This window comes from Mirounga angustirostris, unplaced genomic scaffold, assembly GCF_029215605.1.
Source record: "Mirounga angustirostris isolate CCGP_5_RB_7025 unplaced genomic scaffold, mMirAng1.0.hap1 SCAF_16, whole genome shotgun sequence".
In the NCBI taxonomy this organism is placed as follows: domain Eukaryota; kingdom Metazoa; phylum Chordata; class Mammalia; order Carnivora; family Phocidae; genus Mirounga; species Mirounga angustirostris.
In genome coordinates this window covers 28,122,325-28,138,655 of record NW_026991724.1, presented here as the reverse complement: position 1 = coordinate 28,138,655, position 16,331 = coordinate 28,122,325, and the positions used below count along the sequence as shown (strand labels likewise).

Sequence of the window (16,331 nt, the reverse complement as noted above, 5' to 3'; positions counted from 1 at the left end):
CTCTCCTGTGTCTAGATGAGTTCCTGGCATGTGGTTGGCCCTCAGTAGATGGTTGGGTTTACAGAGATGAGTGAGACAAGGCCATCTCAAAACCTGGCAGAGAAATCACGCACAGAACCCCACCTGGGGAGACCAGAGAGGGGTGCCCACGACAGGTGATACTTGAGCTGAGTCAGGAGGAAAAATCCAGGTCATGAGACAAAGGATCTGAAGAAATATGCAGCGGAAATTTCCAAGTGGAAGGGCTGCAGAGAAAAGTAAAATCCAGGACACCTGGGTGGCTCAGTTGGTTAAGCAACTGCCTTCGGCTCAGGTCATGATCCTGGAGTCCTGGGATCGAGTCCCGCATCGGGCTCCCCTGCTCTGCAGGGAGCCTGCTTCTCCCTCTCCCTGCTGCTCTCCCCTGTTGTGCTCTCTCTCTCTGTCAAATAAATAAAATCTTGAAGAAAAAAAAAAAAGAAGTAAAATCCAGATGATGAGGGCCCTCCCAAGCTGGGATAGGAAGATGGAACTTTTTCCAGAGGGCAATGAGGAGCCATTAAAAAGTTTTAGGTCGGTGGAGGGATGCGATCATACTTGGGTGTCACATCTATCTATCTATCTGGAGGTAGTTGCTGTGTAACAAACCACCCCTGAAACGTAAAACAGCAGCCATGTATTTGGTTGGTGGGTCTGCGGACCACCCGGCAAGTTCCACCGACCTGACCGGCCTCAGCTGATCTTGACTGGGCTCACGCAAGGGTCTGCAGCTGTGGGTCAGTGGGAGGCTGGCTGGTCCTCGACAGCCTCTGCTGGCACGGCCCCCCTCTGTGGGATGTGCCATTCCCAGCAGGCCGGCCTGGGCTTGTTCACACGGCAGTCACGGGGGTTCAAGAGCGTGCGTGCACACGGGCAGGGCCTCTTGAGGCATGGCATCACTTCTGCCATATTTTACTGCCAAAGCAAGTGAAGAGGCCAGCCCAGACTCTTAATGAGTGGAGCTGCAAACTCAAGACAGCAAAGGGCGCGTCTATAGCAAGGGGAACACAAGGGTGGCCATTCAGATGGCTCGCTCTGGCTCCGAAGCGTGGAGGGTAAGGGTAAGGGAGACCAGTTGGGAACCTTTCGCCAGCTCAGCTGGGAGGCCAAGGACAGATCCTTTGCAGAGAAGTGCTACGTGAGTGGGGTTTCCTGAGCGCTTCGGAGGTGCCCAGAACTGGATTAGTCCTGTTGGAGGCTGGGAAGACCACCAGGGCCAAGAGACACTTCATCTCAGGGGAAGTAGGAGTGAGACTTGGGAAGAGCCTACCTAAGCCGCCCCTGCATGGTTAGGAGTCTGGAGGCTGCAAGAGACCAATCTGAATGCTGCCCCTGGAAGTGTCAGCTCAGGCACAATCCAGAACCCCCGGGGACATTGCTGGGGTCTCTGCCTGGAGTTACGGTCCTGGATCCATCCCTGAAGCAGGTGTGGCTATATGGACATCGCCCACTAGAGGGCAGCAGAGAACCGCCAGTCAAATGGGTGCCTTTGGCAGGAAGCCCCTGAAACTCAGGAGATCAGGACAAGCCCAGAATAGGATTTTTATGAAGTGTCCTGTTCAGGAAGGAAGGATTGCTCTGCAGACTCAAGTTCTAGAGCCAGACTGCTAAGGTTTACACCCCAGCTCTGTCACCAGAGTGGGCTTCATAGGTGTGAGACCCAGAGCCCTAGGCTCACGGTTGCTTTCACGCTCTGCTATTGTCATCTTGAAATTCTTAATAATTTGTTAAAGTAAAGGCTTATTTTTATTTTGCACAGAAAATTATGTACTTGGTCCTGCCTGCCACAGTTTTCTCAGGCCTCGTGTTAACGTTCATGAGGTTGATAGCACGTATTCCCCTCAAAGTGTTGCATGGAAGGAGGGACACTGCACTCTGGCCACCCCACATCCCGTTGTTGGAAGCTGTTGAGGGCCCGGACACACGGAGCAGAGGCAGGGTCCCCCTTGGCAGCTCCCAGGGCCAAGCCGTCCCCACCAGAGGCACCTTCCAAACAATGGTGCACACCCTATTCATCCTTTTCTGAGCCCAGGACACAGACGCTGACTTGGTCTCCAAAAGAATTTATTCCCCAAACTGAAGCCACAATTCCCCCTCCCTGACCTCTGCCTTCCTCCACCAGACAATCCCCAGCCTTCACAATAAGATCCTCTTTGGCTCATAAACATCTTCTGTAGAACACCTCTGTCTGGGCTCCCCGGGCCCCAAGGCCAACCAGGCCCCCCCCCATTCACAGCTCGACGTGTTTTGTGTGAGGTGGTTTTTCCGCTGACCGCTTGGCCAGAAGCTCAGTCCAGAAAACCACTTCCTTGTCTTTTAGCTTCTGGGCTGGCTGAGTGGTGACTCCAATCTGCAGGTACCCTTCCTTCTGGTCGTATGGGGGCCAAGAGGGTAGCCCGTCCCCATTGGGGTTCCTGGGAACAGAAGCAAGTGAGAATTACCCAAAGCTACTGTGGGGTCCCCCAACAACACTTTGAGATTTGCGAGACCTCTTGGTTTCATTTCCGCCAGGAAGCTCATCCACCTCCAGAGGCAGGGAGCTCACCGAATCCTAGGGAGCCTGTCCACTCTCAGAGAACTCTCACTGTCAGGGTCCCAGGGCTGGGAGTCAACATGCCCGCCCCCCCCACCCTTCCCCCAACCTTGCTCCATCTTAGCCACTGGGCTCACCCATTCCGGGCGAAGTTGGCCCATAGTTTCATCACCATCTTGCTGAGTCTGACCTCCTCTTCTGAGGCACCTCCTGTGGGGAAGAAGAGAAAAAGCCTTTGCTACTCCAAGCGTGGTTTATGGTCAGCAGCCCTGGACACCCCATGGGAAATCCAGAATCTGAGCCCTACTCGGGATCTGCTGCATCAAACCCCGCATTTCAGGAAGATCTGGGTAATCTGTGTGCACTTTCCGCTCGGGAGTTCCTAATGGAGGATGCGGGGAGGGCTGCGGTCAGTCCACTACGCTTATACATCCTGCCCTCCCCTCCCCCGTCGAGGTCCCAGCGCCATACCCAGGGGGTCCACCACGGCAACCCCACCTCGGGATTGTGCTCCTTGGGGCCTTTCCTCAATCTCCTTTACCCACCCACATTTCACAATCTGAAAAATAACCCGAGCGCTTAACACCCAGAGGCACTGGTATGTCACAAACAGCTCTGAGGCGGGTCACATGCCTGTCCTCTCTAACTGCTGCTAGTTAGGACATTGGAGATGTTTGTGAGAGGTCTTCTTTAAAGTATTATGTTATTAAATATATTAAGTTTAGAAACATGAGTTTTAGGTAGATAGATGGTTGAATAGACAGACACACAGACGCACATCAGTCCGGATTCAAGGTCAACACCCATTCTGACCTTACTCTCACATTCTGACACGCTCTTGTGAATGGGCAGTGAGTGGTGGCATTCTGGCCCTTGAGCAGGGCCCTGCAGGTGACCTGCCAGGTGTCTTAGGGATACCCGGGCCCAAATTCTCAGAGACACTACAAACAGGGACACATGTTTATACCTTCTCCATCATGTGTGTCGAAGTAAGAGAAAGGTTGGAAACCTTTGTAGCTCAGCCCTACTCTGGTGTATTTGGTAAGAACCAGAGAGAAAGGGGGACCTGCCCAAGGCCACCACCAAACTGAGACTCGAGCCCAGATCTTCTGACTCCAAGTCTGTAGTCACCAAAGGGCCATCACCTTTCAAAAGTGGGGCCCCGAAGACGGAGAAGAGCTCATCCCCGTGGTCCCCTACCACCATCTTGGGTTTCAGGTCTGACGAGAAGCTTGGACGATACTGGAACTCATACATGTAGGTGGGGGCTCCGGCATCTGGGAAGAGATGGATTCACATACAGTTCATTTTAGCAGACGCACACCTGGATGGCGCTGAGGTCCCCGGGGCCCTGGGTGCTCAGGGACAGGGAGGCTCACCCGGGTCCTGGGTATACAACAAGAGCAACATTAATAGCCACTGCCCAGTGACAGAGCCAACCGTATGCTAGACACTGTGTGGACCTGCAGAAAACCCCCGGTTACCAGCACAACAGAAACAGAGCTTTGGGAAAGGTCCGTGATTTGCTTAAAGACGCACAGTTGGTGGAGGTGAAACAGGCTTTGAGGCAGGTGTTGAGTGGCTCAATGAATGCAGGTTGAATGAATGAAATGTTGAAGCTGGGGGCGTAAACCCGTTCAAACTGACTATCGTTATGGGGCCTTGGGCCAGTCCCCACAGACGCCGTTGCCTACCGATGCATTCACACACACATCTACGTATATACTGCTGACGCTCCCACCTTTCACTAGAAACGGGCTGGGTCTGATTCCTTCGCAGGCTGTCTGCGGCCCAGCAGGTGCCTTCTATTCTGCCCAGTTTGAATGGTTTCCAGTGTTTTTCTCACCTAATTTCTAGGGAGGAGTGACGCAAATCCGAGATGCTGGTCTGACGGCTATTTAAATACAAACATGGGGAAAGGGCACAATCTGTCTCTTGCATCTCGGGAAACCAAAAACCCAACATTTTCTATTTCTCCATCACCTCGTATCTTGCTTCCTGCCAGGCCCAGAGTAGTGGCAGCAGAGAGAAGGGGGGTCTCTAAGGGAGGACAAAGGTGGCTCTCTCATCCTTTCCCAGTCCCTGCTCTTGGAACCCCCTCTCTGAGCCCCCAGAAGGGGTCAGCTTTCCTGCAGATGGCTTCATCCAGAGCTGTTCACCCACTCCTTCAGGGCTAAGTTGGGGGCCAGCACCCCGGGGAGCTCAGTGCTTTGCATGGACCCTAGCGCCCCACAGAGGAGTGACTCTGATGGGGGGACGGCCGGGCCCCCAGTGGGGCTGGGGGAGACATTGTAGAGCTTTTTCCCCCGTGTGTACAATAACAAACTTGGAAGGAGCAGAAACAATGGATGAACAAAAAGATCACTTATAATCCCACCACTCGAAAACACCTGTGTTCGCATTTTAGCATATATCCTATGTATGCATATAAAATGGGATGATGTTGTATATGTCATTTTGAAATAAATGATAATCATTTCTCCATATCATTAAATATTTGTCCAAAAATGACTTAACCATATATGCCATCCCCGCATGAAGATGTGCAATAATTTATTGAATTGCCTCCCTCAGCCCCGTCAATGTGCCCTTGATTTAGCAAGAGGTGTTGTCTGAAAGAAGCAACCCCCTGTGGGTCTGAAAAACACCTGTTAGCAACTGCTTCAAGGTCAGCAGAACTCGCTGAGAGAAGGGGCTGTAACTTCGCTTCCACTCAGAAGTTTTAGGAAGGAGCTCCTTGACTTTTCGTGAAGGAGAGAACTTCTTTGGGCAGCGCACTTGCACAAAAGATAATTTTCCTTCCCCCCCCCCCCTTTTTTTAGCTTTCTGCCTAAAACCACGGAGATGTATAAAATTCCTACAAGCACAACACACGTTTCCAAAGGAAAGTAGGGCACAGGTTAGGATAACAGGAAAACAGGAGAAGCAGGAAGGACAGAGTTAGTAATCTAAGTATGCCATTGAAAACATGGCGATGGTTTTTTTCTTTCTTTCTTTCTTTCTTTTTGGCAAGGAAAAGTTTATGAAATCGGCAGCATTATCTTTATGTTTAAATCTGAGTTTCCCAAGTGAGAGAATTAAGAAATCCCTCTCATACACTGGAAAGGAATTTCACAACATGATCAGGAATTTTAAAATGCTCTTAGGGCCCCGCCTGGGAATTTCACTTCTAATAACCAATCCTAAGAAAACTTTGAGAGACTTGGTTAAAGATTTATGCACATAAGGCTGAGCATAATCTTTTTTCTTGCAGTAAAATACGGATCTGGCTAGACTAAATATCCAATAGGACAGGAATGCTAGAGTAAATTTTGATGCATCATTCTGTGAAATAGTGGATGTTTTTGAAGACTTTTCATTGATATTGAACAAAGGCTTACAAAAATAGTGTTTTATGAACAAAACATGATATAACATTAACTTCTAAGTTATATGTAAGATGTGGAAAGATTATTCGAAGAAATATATCAAAAATTTATAGCAGCTGTTTCTCGGTGGAGGAATTTAGAGTAGTATCGAATTTCTTCTTCACGTGTTCCCACATAATATCCCAGTGTAGGATATTAAATTTATATTCAGAGAAGTTCTTTCTTATCAGAGAGTGAGACAAATACAAAATGAAAGAATACCATCGATAAAATCTGTGTAGTCGTGGTAAGACTCTGAATTCAAAGTCACAGGATACCAGATTAAAAAAACACAAGTCCAGTAAGGCTGGGGACCAGCAGATAAAGCAGAATAAGATACCACAAATCAGACTTGTCTCCAGAGGCAAGACCAAGTTTATGAAAGCAAATTTGGCCTCAGGTGGCCCCTGACTGACGAGTTTCATCAGGACCCTCGAGAGGAGGAAGGAGCACCTGCACTCACTATACTGAGGGCTTGGGAACAGAGCAGGTCAGCTCAGATGCTTTTTCTCATGCCTAGAAAGTCCTGAACTTTAAAACCCGCCCAGCATGGTTAGAGAGAGGTCTGTACCAAGAACCATTTCCTGGCTTGCAGACCAGGTGAAGGAGGGGTCCTGTGAGGACCTCAAAAAGACACTCAGAAGGGATGCATCCTCTCTAGATGAGCTTATCCATCCCTGATCTCATACTCCACCTACACAGCCTTGGATCAATGTTGGACGGTCCTGTGGTAGGCCCACCACACACCAGGATGGACAGAAGCCAGCAGCCGACGTGGACACTCTCTAGAACACCTGTCTCCACACCTCCCACTGCTCGCTTTTGTTTTGTTTTGTTTTGTTTTGTTTGGTCTTGGACCAGCCTGATTCTCCGCTTGGCTTCAGTCTACCCCCAGCTCCACTAGATAACAAACTAGTTTGCCCCTAGCTCTGATCTTGGAAACCTTCCAAGACGTGTCTTCTAAGACTTGCCCTCTGGGCCCAGAGACCACAGTGACGTCAGGGCAGGAGCCCCTGTGGCAGATGCTGCTGGTCCCTCCTCACATCCCCAGCTTCTGGGCACACTGGCTGGACTTCCACCTCTGGCATCCGTAGCTCTTTGCCTGAGGTCTTTGGCCACCAAGTGACCATTCTGCCCGGGGGTGCAGCAAGTCAGAGCTCCAGGGAATTAATGGCCCCTTGGGAACCGGCTTTAACCCATGACTCCCGGGAGGGGGAGGCTAAATACCCCAGCTCCCTTGCCACTGGTACGGAATAGCCCTGAGACATAACTGGAGACATGACACCTCCCAGTGGATACCTGCTTACTGTGCAGCTCAGGTTGGCTTCCTTCTCCTTTCTGTGCCACTTCTCCTCTCCTCTACTGGTGTGTTCTGGGATCCCCTCTCAAATAAGCTCCTTGCATTCAAATCCTCTTTTCAGAGTTGCCTTCTGGTGGACCCAAAGTGAGACGGTGCCCCTATCCCAGGCCATATGGGATTGGCCCTGGGGGCCTGACCCTTGGTGGTTTCCACATATGTGTGTCTATGCTGAGAAGTGGGCAGGACAGACAGAGAAGCTGGTGGGGTCGCTGTCCCTCTCCTGTCCAACCTCTGGGACTCACCTCTGTGGTGACGGGCCACAGTCACAGATGGGACACCAAATACCAAATCTCCTAACATGTCCAAGAACAGGTCCTTGTTTTTGACAGGGTCATCTGTCCCTCCTAAAAACTTCTCAGTGGCCAGTGGAGTCAGATCCTCAGGGATTCCCTGAAATGGACCAGAAGTAGAAGTGACCCCTGCCCTGGGCCTGGTGAATGATGCAGCTTCTAGAGCCCAGGATGGCTGTACAAATGGTGACTCTCTCCAGCCCTATGCAACCACCCCCCACCCTGTGTGTGAGGGGGACAGAACCCTCCATCCCGGGGCTTCACCCTGCCATTTAATTGCTCAGCGAGTTGGGGCAAGTCTCTGTCCCTCTTTGGGTCTCAGACAGTTCCTGTGGTTCCCTAGTCTCTTACAACAATGGGGTAGGACTTCCACAAGAGTGATGTGGCCATCTTCTGGTCCAGCTTGCCCTCAGAGAGTGGGTAACCCATCATCTGTTAGGACAACAGTGACACAATTGTGAATCATCAAGAACTAGCAGAAAGAGTCAAACTTACCAACAAACCACACCAATACAGGCTAAAGGTCACTTTGTCATGACTTAGACAAGCAGGGGTCCTTGACGTGTTGGGCAAAATCAGTGAAACAAATGGGCTTATATTATCCAGAAACTCAGGCTGTGCCAAAGGATAAAGTCAATGTGAAGAGAAGCTGTCCCAGGACTTTGCAGTATGTGTGTGTGTGCATCAGGCAAGAATCCCCACCCTGGACATGGTGACACACAGGAAAGGTTTAGGCCTGGCTAGCGTTGAAGCAGAGGGCTCTGGGGCAAGGAACACGGACCTTACAAATACCCACACTTGTCTCAGATGACCTGGGAAGCCCCAAATCCCGCCATTATGGCTTTGGTCCATCAGTGACCTCTGAAAGTCTGTGAAGTGAGAACAGCAGAACTCTGCACCTAACGCTCCATCCGAACCTCCACATCAAGGGACCTGACCAAACTATAGCCTTGGCTGCCAACAACTTAAGTTCTCATCCCAGGAATGGATGGGGAAAATGTCCCAGTGCCCCTTCAAATGTTTGCCTGAGAGAGCTCCTGGCCACCAGGGGGAATTTACCATTTGTTCTGGCCAAAACCTGGTGATAGGGTGATAGGTCCCCGAGCCCCCTCTTTGAGTGGCTACTTTAGAGAGCTTGCAATCACAAATCCTTCTCTGCCCTCTGAGATGTAAATCTACCACCCAAAACTGTTTCCTCCAGGCCTGGAGAGCCACCTCTCGAAATGCAGACTTTCAGCCAGGAAGCCTTGTCCTCTCCCAGGCTCTGTGGGAGTGGGAAGGCCTGGCTCCGGCGGGCACCTTGCGGCAAACTGCCCCACTGCCTTCTGTCAGAGACAGAAATGTGTCTGCCCAGTGATCATCCCCCCAGGCCCTCCCGATGCCCACATTTCAGGATTCTTATATCGGAAGGCAAGAGAGTGTTTGGGGAGAAGGGTCCCCAGGTGACACTTGGGCCACCCTAGAGAAGCTTCCCATGGAAATGTCAACCTGTGTGAAGGGGACAGCTGTTCTGGATTCAGAGGGGGGTCTGGAGAAGGAGGAGCCCTGCAAGCAGAGATGGGGGGGTGATGCGATGGGTGGGGGAGGAGAACCGAAGGGGACCCCACATTCTCACCATTGGAAGAAGCCAGCCAAACTCTTGCTTGTTGATTCCGATGATGTAGGGAACAGAGTTGAATTTCTTTTCAGCCAGAATCTCTTCAGGCATCTTTGGCAGCAGAACACCATCAACCACCGTGGGCAGGAAGGGGTGATTCTGGGGAGGAGGGCGTCATGGTGTCCAGGCTTCCCTTCTAGAACCCACACACACGGCCCCCTCTCCGCCGGCCTGAACAGGAAGCCAGCACCCCAGACCTGCATGGCCACGGGCAGTGGCCACAGAATTCAAGCTCCCGAACAAAGGGGGCCAAGTGCACGTGACCCCAGAGGGCAGAACGTCGACTTAGTAACTAGCAGTGGTAAGGTGATGGGGGCAAAACTCACTCAAATTGAAATACACAGGGGTGTCTGGGTGGCTGGGTCCGTTGAGCAACGGACTCTTGATTTTGGCTCAGGTAATGATCTCAGGGTCGTAAGATCAAGCCCTGCATTGGGCTCTGCACTGAGCATGAAGCCTTCTTAAGATTCTCTCTCTCTCCCTCTCCTTCTGCCCCTCCCCACCACCTCCCCCCTTGTGTGCCCTCTCTTTCTCTAAAATATATATATATGTATAAATATATACATATTTTCATATATACATATTTTAAAGATTTTATTTATTTATTTATTTGAGAGAGAGAGAGCACAAGTGAGGGAAGGGGCAGAGAGAGAAAGAGAAGCAGACTCCTTGCTGACACGGGGCTCGATCACAGGACCCCGAGATCATGACCCGAGCCGAAGGCAGACGTTTAACTGACTGAGCCACCCAGGTGCCCTTATTTTCATACATTTATATGCATATAAGTATACATTAAATTAAATATAAATGTATTAAATTTATAAATATATAAAATAGATAACTGTATATATATTGAAATTTATAAACATATGCATTTTATACGATTTTAATATAAACACATAAAATATATATATGTACATATTTCTATATCTCAATTTGAAGTACATGTTTGCCTATATGATCTCTAGCTACAGTCAGTTCTTGTATCCATGCTTGTTCAGTTCTATAAAAGCCTCTGTGAACTCTGAACTAGCAAGTGCTGAGCCACTGCTCCTGGGGGAGGTACAATGTCAGGTTCCTGCAAGTATCTGGTCACATTTTCATCAGCCCTGTTTTATGCGTGTTTAAAGACACCCGATGTAACATGCATTGCTCACAGAAAATGAATTATGTGTAGTGTTTATTTATAATAAGACACCAGCTGAGAAGGGCTCACCATTCCCTGGGCCCTGGGTAACGTGCCTGGAGCTTCCTTAACCTTCAGCCTCACGACCATGTCATCTGTGATCCACTGTCATCTCAAAAACCTCCCGTAGCTTCATCACACACTAGATGTTACTTTAGCGCTTGCCCGAGCAGCCTCAGACGGACTGGCAAGTTGCGTCTTCCTCTTCCTGCACGGTGGCCTTATTGATCCATTACCACTGAGCTCACGGCCCACAGCCCAGTGAGCCACCTTGAATGAAGCTGATCTAACACTCGACTTTTCTCCACAAGGCACATCAGAGTCTCTTGCCCTTAGGAGCACGGGACAGCACCTTAGCGCTGTGCCCACGGCCATTTGCAAAAGTGAAACCAGCAAGAGAAAGCACAGAAATGCGGAAAATGTGGCCCTACGTAGACCGTGCAAAGGACACATGTTAATAGTGTGAGACATGAGACAAGACGACAGAGGGTGGCCATGTTTGATCTCCAGCGAGAGCCTACGCATGGTCACTCAAGCTTTTTGTCACTCTGTGCGCATCCACGAATGATAGCAAAAGTGCCACGAGCATTGATTTTGGGGTTACACATACATTTTAGTGAGTCGATGAATTCACAAATAAAGAATTCACCATTAATAAGGATCGACCGTATTTAGCTGTCTCTATTTAAACAGAAGCTGCTATTGGGGGCACCTGGGTGGCTCAACCGGATAAGCGTCCGACTCTCGATTTTGGCTCAGGTCATGATCTCAGGGTCCTGGGACTGAGCTCCTCATCAGGCTCTGTGCTTAGCGTGAAGTCTGCTTGTCCCTTCTTTTTTTTTTCTTTTTATTCTTATGTTAATCCCCATACATTACATCATTAGTTTTAGATGTAGTGTTCCATGATTCATTGTTTGTGCATAACACCCAGTGCTCCATGCAGAACGCGCCTTCCTCAATACCCACCACCAGGCTAACCCATCCTCCCACCCCCCTCCCCTCTAGAACCCTCAGTTTGTTTTTCAGAGTCCTCTACCTCTGCTCCTCCCCCTGTGCTCTCTCTCTCTCTAGCTCTAAAATAAATAAATAAATAAATAAATAAATAAATAAATAAATAAAATCTTTAAACATAAGCTGCTACTGATAAACAGTTCGATTCAAGGAGGTAGTGAGCTCCCCATCACTCAAGGTGCTTACATGAAGACCCAGCTCCCTATTGGAGAGGAAAAGCACAAATAAAAGCATCAGGGATGGGCTCGCATTGCACTGAAAAACGTCTTCATTTTTGGCGTTACCTTTGATGAAAATTACTCACATGGGCCCAAAGCCTCCTCCAGTCTGGGCATGGCCTAGGAGGCTCAGCCGCTGCAGAACATCTTATGCACAATGCCTGGCAGAGAGCGCCACACGGCTATGCTCTGAAGGAATAACTCCATGGGGGCGAGGGTACTGGTCTTGTAAGGAAGGCCAGCCTTTTAAGGAGGTGACATGCCCTGACCTATGTTTACAAGGGTCAGTCTGGCAGCATCGTGGGGCAAGGGTGGGGAGGAGACGTAGAGGTGAAAGATCGTCCAAGTCCAGGGGAGACTTCCTTCCCACATCCTGTCCATTAGCAAACCCTGTCAGCCATGACCTCAGAATTATCCAGATTCTGGCCCCATCTCACCATCCCCCCTGCCATGGGCCCAGCCCGGGGCCGCCATGGCCCATCCTGCTGCAGCTCAGGGGCCTCCCAGCTGGTCTCCCTGGGGCTGCCCTACCCTTCCCTACCTTCAGTTTGCATGCAGCAATCAAAAAGCCCTTTTGTAAACCCACGGTCAACTCCCTCCTCTGTTCAAAACCCTCCCAAAACTTCCCATCTCACTTGAAATCAAACTCCGAGTCCTCTAAAGGGACCGCCCCCACCTCTCTTTCCTTTTTTGCCCCAAGCCTGTTCCCTCCCCTGACTCCCTCCGCACCAGCCACACTGGCCTCTTGCCTCAGGACCTTTGCAGCTGCTGTTCCCTCTGCCTGGAACACTCTTCCTCCAGTTTTCCTGATGGCTGCCTTCCTCCCCGCCTCCAAGAAGGTGGCCCCAATGTCACCTTCTTGTTGAGCCATTCCCTGACCCTGCTATGCAAATCCAAACCACCGCAAACCCTATCCCCATTCCTCACTTTCTTTTTCTCCATAGCAAGGGCCATCACCAAACGCATGACATATCTTTTTTGTTACTGTACTCTTCCTTCACTCCAAGGGGGCAGGGCATTATATTTGTTTTGCCTGTTTTATTTCTATTTCGCCAGCTGCTGGATCAGGTCCCCACACATAGTAAGTGCTAATGAAATCTTCGCTGAGTGAATCTCAGGGAATCCTCACAACACCTTTTAAGGCAGGTGCCAGTCCCCAGGAGAGAGCAGAGAGCACAGGACTGTAACATGTGGCAGAGATAATGTCTCAGAACCTGTCAATGTGCTGGAAGGCACAAGGCAGGAGGAAGGAGATGGGGAGGCTCTTGGAGTTCCAGGTGTGGCTGGGAGGGTAGTGTCCCTGGGGCTGAGATTCTTGGCCCCTTTCGGAGGGCCCGGCTAACCGTGTAGCTTGCACAGCTCATCAACACTGCAGCCTCCCGGGAAAGACCTAGCTCCTCAGTGAAGGTTCCTGAAGAAACTCCTCATCCATCTATCTCCACCACCCTATAGTGGAAGTTTCTAGTCCAGTCCTCTCCTGAGGGACAATTTTGGGAGCAGGAAATGTAAATAAGAAGTGGGGGGTAGGTTGGGCCCAAGGGACACAGAGGTGATAACTGGGAGCACTGAGCTGGGAGTCAAGGGAACCCGTTCCAGTCCCATGTCTGGTCCACTTGGCTGTGTTATCCAGGCAAGTTGCTGGCCCTCTCTGGGCCTCAGCAATGTAAACACAAGGAGTTACCATGAGCCCCAAGGGAGGATTTTTTTCATTCATATTTAACTGGAGCTTAAACATGTCAAGACTTAAAACCTGTAATCAAGAAACCAAAAGTCCTTACCTCTCTGGGGTCTCCAAACAAATCAAGAGTGAAAAATTTCTGTGAAGACAAAGGCAGAGAGTGTGTGTGAGAAGGCTTCCAGGGACAAAAGCTAATCTTTGTGAGCGGTGTGCCAAGGGTATCAGGTTCTCCCTCCCGGTGCCACCCTGGCTCCCCTGGGCAGGGGCAGAGGTGTAGGTGTGGGATGGGGGTGTGGAGTGCTGGAGAAGCCGGCTCTCTGCTGTTCCTGCCTGCCTTGCCCTCCATCCATTTCCCCTTCTTGTTCCCTTAGACAACACTATCCCAGTCATCCTTTGGGGGACCTCCCTTTTCCCCATTTTCACTCCACAGATCCAGGCATCTATATGTAACCTGGGGTGCCCCATCTCCCTGACCACAGAGATTAGTTCAGGTATGGGCACATAACCATGTCAATCCAATAGACTTTACCCCAAAACTTTTGTTGGAATTATTGTGAACCGTGTCTAAACAGATAAGATGTAAGTCTAGATGCTCTCGCTGACTTTAACCTCCCCAGGGAACAAAGTTGCCTGAGAGTGAAGCCAGCACTGAGAGAAGAAAAAAAGGCTGAGGGATAGAGCAGATATATTCTTAATAATACCATATGTGCATCTGGATCCAGCCAGGCCTGAAACCAGTTCGTCACCTTAAGATTTTGTTACAACATAGTTCTTCTTCCATTCAAGACACTTTGAGATGAGTTTCCTCATCCTGCATCAGAAAGTCCTGATTTATACAAGCTCACTGAAATTCACCCCACCTTGTGCTTCTCTTTGTTATATATTTGCTAAGATTGCACTGATTGTAATATTACACTGTAGCTAATAAGTCTGACCAGTATGCAGCGAGTGACCAGTCAGGCACTCCTTATTATGGGTTGTGGCCCTACCAGTCAGAGGTGTGTGTGTCTGTGTGCCTGTGTGTGTGTGTGTGTGTGTGTTTTGGGGAGAGTGGATAATCATGGAAAGACTCTACAGGATCTCAGAAAATCTCACAAGGATAACATAGGCCCTTAAGTCCTCTGGGTTTCCTCAAAACCACCAACTCTTCTCTTATAAGCTGGGTCCTCTTAAGCCAATGGAGAACTACTGAAATAAACCTGCCTCTTTCCAGGAATCAGAAGTGGTTGTGTTTTCATTCTCTGAATGCACTGATCACCTTATTTGAGGCTGAGAAACCAAGATCCAAGCCCCAAGGTCATATTGGAATCAAACCAGGAAACAGAGCAGTCTAGTGTCAGAGCCCTGGCCCTGGGGTCCAGGAGTCTCCTCAGGAGCCGAGGGCCCGGACAGAGAGTCCAGGGGCTCAGGCTATGCCCGAGCTCACATTCACACCCTTCCCCCACAGAAGGAATAGTTCCCATTGGGCCTTCCTGCTGTATTCTCTGGGTGTCCTTGTGATGAAACACTGTCATAGCCATCCATCAGTCCTCAAATGTCACCTCCTCTGTGATGCATCCCTGCTATTACGAGCATTTCCTCTCTCTATACTCCCACCATCCTTAACCTACGAAGTATATGAGTGTGTTTCTCCTTGGATAGTTCCTTGTCAGCACACTATATCTGATTAATGTCTGCATCACCCCCCCCCCCAGTTATCCTTTCCATACACCTAGGATGGATGGATGGAGGGATGGATAATGGATGGAGGGATGGATGGATGGATGGATAGATGGATGGATGGATGGATGGATGGATGGATGGATGGATGGATGGATGGATGGATGGATAGATGGATGGATGGATGGATGGATGGATGGATGGATGGATGGATGGATGGCTAGATGGATGGATGGATGGATGGATGGCTAGATGATGGATGGAGTTGGTCACTATATGGAGTGTGGATGAACTGCATGGATAGGTAGATAGATGAATAATAACTAGCTGACTAGGTGTTAGATGGATCACTGATTCTGGATTGTTGAATGTTGGGGTGAAGATATATGGTGGTTGGATGACACACGGATGATGGAAATGAATGAAAGTTATGGATGGATGGATATTAAACTGATGAAAGAATACTGACAGACTGGCAGATGAATAGATGGAAAATAAGATGATGAATGGATTGATGGATGGTTGAATGGATGGGTGGGTGGATGTATGGTTATTCTAGAACCACAACTGAGGCAGAGTCTCAGGCCACCACTGGGTTATAATTGAGGTAGTTTCTAAATTAAGCAAGATACAGTGTGACAACCTTCCTTAAAATCTTTGTTCTTAATATCCCATCCTCAAAATTCAGAACAGTAGTTACCTCTGGGAATATGTAATGCTTAATTTATTTAAAATACATTTGGAAACAAGAATGGGAAAACAGTGAGTTTGGGTTGAGGTGAGAGATTATCAGACAATTTGTTCATTATGTTGTTTTTCAACTTTGCAAATGTTTGAGATACTTCATAATAAAAAAGAAAAAAAGAAATTCCCATTCAGATCCAGAGGCTGACACTGTTCCCCGGGGGCCAGGAACACTGTCCCAGGCAGTTTTCTGGGGCAGGGGCAAGGGGACCGCTGAAATAATGAAGCTTGGGGCCAAGTGCACAGGGTGGGGGGCTTGTGCGGTCACGAGAATGGATATGCCTACCATCTTCAGCGACGTCTCCAAGAGCTCATCCTCCGTCTTCTGGCGCAGGCAGTGAACAAGGACAGCTGAGGAGGTGGTTTTACACCCAGCAAAGACACCAATTTGCTGCAGAGATCACAAGCAACTGCAGAACTCAAGAGCCATGTCCCTTCCCTCGATCAATAAAGAGGTGTTCTACCCCAACCTTCATTTCTAAAGGCAGCAGAGGGGAGCAGAACATACTCTAGGCCAGCAGGTGAGGGTCCTGGGTCCCAGTCATGCCAATTAAATAAGCTCTGTCTCTG

At 49.5% G+C, this 16,331-nt stretch overlaps 1 protein-coding gene across 1 annotated transcript in view; it reads right to left on the bottom strand.

Annotated features, from left to right (window-relative positions):
- Positions 1–2,065: 2,065 nt before the first annotated feature.
- CES1 (carboxylesterase 1) overlaps positions 2,066–16,331 on the bottom strand; it is a 29,049-nt gene continuing 14,783 nt past the window's right edge. The window contains exons 7-14 of the mRNA XM_045891103.2: positions 16,048–16,152; positions 13,459–13,497; positions 9,224–9,364; positions 7,960–8,040; positions 7,561–7,708; positions 3,697–3,828; positions 2,689–2,761; positions 2,066–2,432 (exon numbers count right to left, since the gene is read on the bottom strand). Of these exons, the coding sequence (XP_045747059.1) occupies positions 2,249–2,432; positions 2,689–2,761; positions 3,697–3,828; positions 7,561–7,708; positions 7,960–8,040; positions 9,224–9,364; positions 13,459–13,497; positions 16,048–16,152 (903 nt within the window). The 3' untranslated portion in view covers positions 2,066–2,248. The remainder of the gene's footprint in view (positions 2,433–2,688; positions 2,762–3,696; positions 3,829–7,560; positions 7,709–7,959; positions 8,041–9,223; positions 9,365–13,458; positions 13,498–16,047; positions 16,153–16,331) is intronic.